A 7,273-nucleotide genomic window follows, 5' to 3' on the forward strand; every position below is an offset into this window, starting at 1 on the left:
TCTTCCATGTGTGAGGATGCAATTCCTTGTCAGCATGTCCACACATGTCATCCTGTTCCCAGCCCTGAATATAAGCCTACTCCCACTTACCTGCGTCTCTTCGAACCTACCTGTATCTCTGGAAAACAAGCACTACCTCAGCATTTATTTTAACACGTAAAAATCCCAGAATCGGCAATGAAGTACACAAACACCGAGGACATCATAAAGATTTTGGATGAGGCCCCTGCAGCCAGGAAAGCTCTGCTGGACAACCACAGCAATCTCAACAAAGTGGCCGACTATTGTGAGGACAAATACTCAAAAGTAAGACTTTTTTATTACTGTGTCTGTCTGTTTCTGTTAGAACCCTGAACTTATAAGCATCTGGAGAAAAGAGGGATATCAGGAAGAATCCATTTTTCACGAATTTCACGTTTTGCTCAATAAGAACATGTGTGATACCAAACACATCTGTTTTTTTTTAATGTCTCAGGACCCGGAAGATAGACAAGCTGGGTTCTTTAAGAGTTTCGCCCGCAGACATGTTTTCTGGTCTTGTGTACAAGCCCAAACAGAGCTAAGAGGTGTAGGAGGCCTGCACCAAACACTGCAGCTCAGAGCTGTTTCTGCTCAACATGCTGATCTTCCATGCACATTGTGCTTTGCACTGCATGTTTGCACAAGCCTCGTTTTCTCACCTTCATATCTGTAATCTCTTAAAGCTTTACATTCTTTAGTCATGCCATTTTTATCTCTTTAGGTTTATGATTGAAATGAACATAGTAGTCAAGATGGGATCGTTCCTAGTTGATTGACAAGCTTATGATACATCTCCTAGCCAGTTAGGTTCATGCTTGCCTGTTGTCCATTTCGCTACTTAAAAAATAAAATCAAGGCAAATAAGTCAGAGATCGCAAGCACACATTTTTTTTTAGCCCCATTTTTGCTGGTTTTGAACTATATCAACTATTATTTCCATTTTCATTATGTCCAAGTATGGAACCCTAACCCTAACCCTAACCCAGATTCACACTGCGATGAGAATGACAAATACAGCAAAGAGTGACAGAAACCAGGATATTCATTTATGTTAAATCCTAATAGTCTATTGTTTACTTTTACCTAAAACAACCTTGCATTTCTGTAAGACTTTCTGTAATTTTAAACTTACTCGTTTGATTGGATGAGTTCCAGAAACAGTCTGTTACAATGGTAAAGTTAGCAACAACATTAGCTGACATGGTGGCGAGTGATATCCTAAAATATAACTTCTGACTTAAAAATATGACAGTTTGTTGAATGTGGATGCAAAGGAAAGCCAGAAGAAATGTACCAATCGTTGTGAGCTAGCTAGACTAATTCAGAATCTCTCAAAAATATTTTACTATATTGCGTACCAACTATCAATTTAAAATTCTGACTTATAAAACAGTTATGTGTACCGTGTAGAGGCAATATCACCCTTGCAATCCTGCAAATATCAGCATGTATCTAAGAGTAAATTACTGCTCAAATCTGTTCAAAAACACGGCATAGAATTACACCAAACTCACCAGACAGCACCAAATACAGTAGTGAAAACAGTAACAAGAACACAAACACATCAAAACTGTCTGTAATATCTGTTCTAATATTGATATATGTATGAATAAAGGGAATTTTTTATCGTTAGCAAGTCTTTTTTGTATAATTTGATGCCTTTTGTCTGCTAAATAAGTGAGATGCAATGATCTGTAAAGGCTGCTATAATCTGCACAGTAGAAACACAGGTTAAAAGTTGTTGATGTCACCTACAAAACAAGAAGTAGATATATCACATCCACTTTGATATGAGGCTAAGGGTATTTCAAATGTGGGTTTGTCCTTTTCCTGTAATGTAGGCGGAGGACACAACAAAGGCAGTGGAGGAATCCAAAGCTCTCACCAATCAAGCCCTGGCCAGTGTCGCCTACCAAATCAACACACTAGCAGCAAGTGTATTAAGACTACTAGATGCCCAGACTGTTCAACTCAAGCAGATGGAATCATCAGTCAATATTCTAAGCATGGTAGGCTTTAATGCTATAATGCTAGATATGCTGAAGCTAAACTATTGTCTTTAAATATCTGACAACTGATCCTGGTGTGAAAGGGAAATGTTATATATTATCCTCACTAGTGTGTCTTCCGTTTCAATTATTAGTTTGTTTGTTTTTATGAATCTCTATTTGCCTTTACATTAGTATTTTCCCTTGTGGAGATGAATTCCTCAGTCCTAATTAATTAAACTCATGTCCTATTAATGTTATTCATGTTAAAACATTTATTTAGTAGGTACTACGAATTAATCAGAAAAACCAACCATAAAAAATACAAAGAAAATGTAAGGAATTTGCACTACTCACTATGACCTATGAAGTATATCAGCACAGTTACAGATGGATTGTAGCAGTGCACCATACACTATATTAATAAAAAGTCATATGACAGAATTTCCAATCCAGATTCTGTAAATGTGTCAATTGTAGTGTAAGATTCCTCTTCTTGATACTATTTTGCTAATCATGGTTGTAATGAGTAGTTATTTATTATAATTATCATAGCCTTTATTTGATACGCTGGTCAGATGTGCAGTTGAATTGAACAAAGTGGCTGGAAGTACACTATATGGCCAAAAGTGACTCATCACACCCATAAGACATAAAGACATGCCCTATAAAGACATTCTGATGAGGTTGGAATAGAGGAAGAACAGTGTCCTACACAAAAGCTTTATCTAATCCCCACTTTGGAAAACACTCTTTACTCCAGACCCAAAGATGGCAAAAGTACACACATCCTTCACTTAAATAGAAGAACAGATACGCATGTTTTACAATACTCTGGTAAAAGTTGAAGTACTAACTATTCTTTTTCAATTAAGTTATAGTAAAGAGGTTTGGGCTCTGACATGTGCTTAAGTAAAAAGTAGCCATTACTTCTACCTGTTTTAGGGTCACGCTGGTAACTGGACCTCATGTCATATTAATTTATTAATATAAAAGAATTTCACATTTTGTTACCTGATGAATGCATCCAGGCTGAACAACCACCATATAAAACACAAGCAGAGCAAATATGATGATGATGATGATGATGATGATGATGATGATGATGATCAGGTGATCAGGAATGTCTCTGTTCTTAGTCATGTTTACATTCCTGACTCCCTCTGTCTCATCCACATTAACCCCAGACTTATTGTTGCTCTCTGCCATGCTCATTGTTAGCTTCATAAACTAGACTAAGTCTGTGGTGTGTGATAACCAGGAAATGATACACCAGTGGTAAGTTGAAAAAGTCGCACAATGACAGCAAATAGGCCGATGGGCTAAAAAACACAATGAGAAGAAAAATATTAACATTTTACCAAATAGATTAAAACCAAAGTAATGAGTCTGGCTTGAAAATGTAAAAAAGTAGAACGTACAGATATTTCTGTGAAAGTAAAAAGTTGTCTGAAAAATAAATAGTAAAGTACTGATACCAGAACAATTTGTACTTTGTTACTTCCCACCTCTGCCCAGACCTGACATCATTACCTCACCTCACTAATACCAGTGGCGGGCCGTGCATTTGGTACCTGGGCTTTCAGTGTGGACTTACCCGACTTAATCCACCTCTTACAGTAATACCACCACTGTCATGTCGCAATTATAGAAACCATCAATACTATACAAAAACACAATATAACAACACGTGGCATTACAGAGAGAGAGTCATTTCACATATGGAGAGTGAATACCATTTTACTAATGCAAGCTTCAAACCTCTACACTAAAACCGCAACTGTGCACCTACATCATCTGGAGCAGCTTAGAATCAATATTTGTCTAATAACATGACAAAATTATAAAAATGTAAATAAAATACAACCCACTCACCAGAGATGCAGACACATAATTTGCACCGCTCCTCAGAGGCTGTAAACCAGTGGTACCGCTCGTATTCACTGGTCTGGAAGCGGCAAACAAACTCTTTCCCAGGGTGAGACAAGCTAGGTAGCTTTGGGGTTGGCCGACCTCCTCATGATGTCTCGCTTTTCTTGTAAATGGATTTTTAAGTATGTCCGAGACCAAATCAATTTCTCTTCCTCTGTAGGCATAAAAAGTCTAACTTTGATGTATTAATGTGTGCAGCGCGCTACAGATGTGATTTGCCAGTCGAACTTGGCTGTAACAGTTTCCCTCTGACCAACCAATCAGAGGATGGAAAAATGCTGATGATATTCTGGGCCAGCTACCTGGCCCTGTGAGGCAAATATGCAATCTGATTGGTTATAGAAACAGACCCACTGCTAATAGAGACTAAGGTAAAAAGGCCAGCAGTACTGACTTTGAAGGTCCTGTGCAGATTAGATTGACATGGCAGCACATAGAGGCTGATTGGACAAAAAATCTTACATCCACATGCACGTACTGGAAGCAGTGCAGCCAAGAGAAACGCTACGAAATGAAGAGAATAAACTGTTGGGAATAAATTAATACAATTTCATGGAACAAATAATAGAATTTATGTTGTAAATGTAGGTCAGTGCTTCTGCTCTGAAGGCTTCGCTGTCTCTGACCACCCACCACACTTTTAGCTGAATAATCCCAAATCACCACAGCTACACTGCATAATTTTGTGAAAAGTGCAATACACTGTATCTGTTAGCTAAAGTATCTATTTTCTAAATGCAAAACAATGTCATTATTCTGCTTTAGACAGTGGACATGTACAAGGAGAAAGTAGCACGACAGGAGATTGGTGTCTTCACTGCTCCATGCAAAATCCCGTTTGCTCAGAAAATGGCTTCTCCAGCAAAACCTGAGGAACCCAACCTTGAATATGAGCGTGTCCAAATATCCTACACCAGTCTAGACTCAGTCGGACATGGAGTCTGGGAACGTTCCAAAACCGTATGTGTAGTTTAATTAATAATTGCATTGATGTACATAGGACATATGTTTAAAATGTACTCCTTTAAATTGTGTGCATGCTGGAAAGCAGGTTTTACATACTGTAAGTGCTTCTTGAAAAACAAATATTAAACATTAAGTTCTATGTGAATTATATCTCTAGGCCACAAATAAACAGAGTGAAAAACAAACAACTAATCAACTGCCAAACTCAAATGAAGGAGGGCCACATTTTGGGTAAGTTTAGGAAGATTTTTGTTTTTTAATAATTGTACAAATCTTTGAGAATGTAATTTAAAAAGTTTAGTGTTTTACCAAGAACAAGACAATAGACATTCTGTTTATATAAATTTCTACAAGTCTCTCTTCTCTCATTCTTTTGTTTTTGTAGCTCTAGCATTGGTATCGCTGTTCCTCCACCATCAGTTCCCAACTGGGTTAGTTTGAAAACCACAGCTTCTTTAGCCACACCAGTCTCCCTCATGCCACAGCTACAGAGTTTTGATTATGATAAGCCACAACCACCTGCTCTTCCACCCTCTAGTGATACTGATGGCCATCCTCCTCCACCACCACTTTTTCCACAAAGTAGTCCAATAGCTGTAATGACACCATCTCTTTCTCCATTTAGCTCTGCTTTTACAGAATCATTTTTACCACCACCCCCAACTCTTGATACTGAGTTTATGGCTCCTCCACCTCCACCTCCATCTCCTCCTCCTGCCAATTCTGTGTCACCTCCACCACCTCCTCCTCCAGAGTATAGCTCCATGGCTCCACCACCCTCTCCATTTCCTTCTCCTAGTATCGGAAAGTGTCATGTTGCACCACCTCCTCCACTTCGCTCTACTCCTTTTGCGGGAAGTTCTCCTTCACCCTCTTTACCTCCACCACCTCCTTCTACTCCTGGACATAGTAATGCTTCACATCTTCCTCTTGGATATAGTAATGCTCCACTTCCTCCTCCTCCTCCTCCAGCATATAGTAATGTTCCACCTCCTCCACATCCTCCTCCTGGATATAGCAATTCTCCTCCTCCTCCTGGACATGGTAATGCTCCACCTCCTCCACCTCCTCCTCCTGCATATAGTAATATTCCACCTCCTCCACCTCCTCCTCCTGGATATAGCAATGCTCCTCCTCCTCCTGGACATGGTAATGCTCCACCTCCTCCTCATGCATATAGCACTGCTCCTCCTCTTCCTGGACAGAGTAATGTTCCACCTCCTCCACCACCACCTCTACCACCTCCTGGAAAATCTTTCATTCCTCCTCCCCCTCCTCCACCTCCATTTTGAACCATTATATGTACCTTGTTTAAAATAATAATAGGAACCTGCTGAATATCAAAACCACTACCATATTCTCCAGTCAATAGCTGTATAAACTTTCAAACCCAAGTGTATTTCGCCATAACTGCCACAGGATTGAGGTAAAATTCTATCTAAAAATTATTATTATAATTAATAGTATTAACAAACTAGTACATCTGCCTAAGACCACCTCAACTTTAAAAATACCCCTAGATTTCATACAAAATTAATAAAAAAAATGGTGTGTACACTATATAGCCAATATTATGAGGACCCTTATCATGTCACACATATGTGCTTGTTGAACAGGCCATTCTAGTAATTCTAGTCTCCCTTAAGTGCTCTAACAGTTTATATTATTTTGAGAAGGCTTTAGGAGCATTAATATAGGGATTTTATGACCATTCATTCACAAGATTATTGGCAATGTTGGACACTGGTGTTGAGCAAGAATGCCTATTGTGTCATTGGCATTTCAGTCCTTGTCAAAGGTATCCAGATTTTTGAGGCCAGGGCACTGTGCAGATGAGTTTTCCAATCCAGCCTTGGTATAGCTACGTCTTAATGGAAGACACTTTGTTCTGAGGTATTGATCACCATGTTGGAACAGGTTTTGAACCCCACTAACTAAATCCTAACAGCACAGCATATATTATGCTTTCTGTTTTGTTGCAACACTTTGAAGCAACATATGAATGTGATGAAACTATTTAAAAAAGCTATGAGGATTGATTCAAACTAGAATACTGAATCCATTAAACCCATCCGCTCTAAAACTAATTTTGTTATATTTTAACACAAATTAAGTCATAACAAAAAGTAAATCAGCAGTCAGCAGCAAATTCTTACATTATAATGTTATAATGACTGATATGTAGTTTATTCCTAAAGATGAAAATATCTGTGACTTCGTTTAGCTTGACTAATATTAACATTTCAACATAAGTTGTATATTATAATAAAGGTATAACAGATATATATATATATATATATATATATATATATATATATATATATATATATATATATATATATATATATATATATATATGACCTGGT

At 38.0% G+C, this 7,273-nt stretch overlaps 1 protein-coding gene across 1 annotated transcript; it reads left to right on the forward strand.

Annotated features, from left to right (window-relative positions):
* On the forward strand, positions 1-7,202 carry abi3b (ABI family, member 3b). The gene is given in 6 exon segments (XM_046854258.1): positions 1-155; positions 158-306; positions 1,863-2,030; positions 4,707-4,901; positions 5,065-5,138; positions 5,293-7,202. Coding segments are annotated over 6 exon segments (1,632 nt in total). The 5' UTR covers positions 1-16; the 3' UTR covers positions 6,200-7,202.
* The last annotated feature ends 71 nt before the right edge of the window (positions 7,203-7,273 follow it).

The sequence above is a fragment of the Silurus meridionalis genome, chromosome 7 (genome assembly GCF_014805685.1).
Source record: "Silurus meridionalis isolate SWU-2019-XX chromosome 7, ASM1480568v1, whole genome shotgun sequence".
Classification (NCBI taxonomy): Eukaryota; Metazoa; Chordata; class Actinopteri; order Siluriformes; family Siluridae; genus Silurus; species Silurus meridionalis.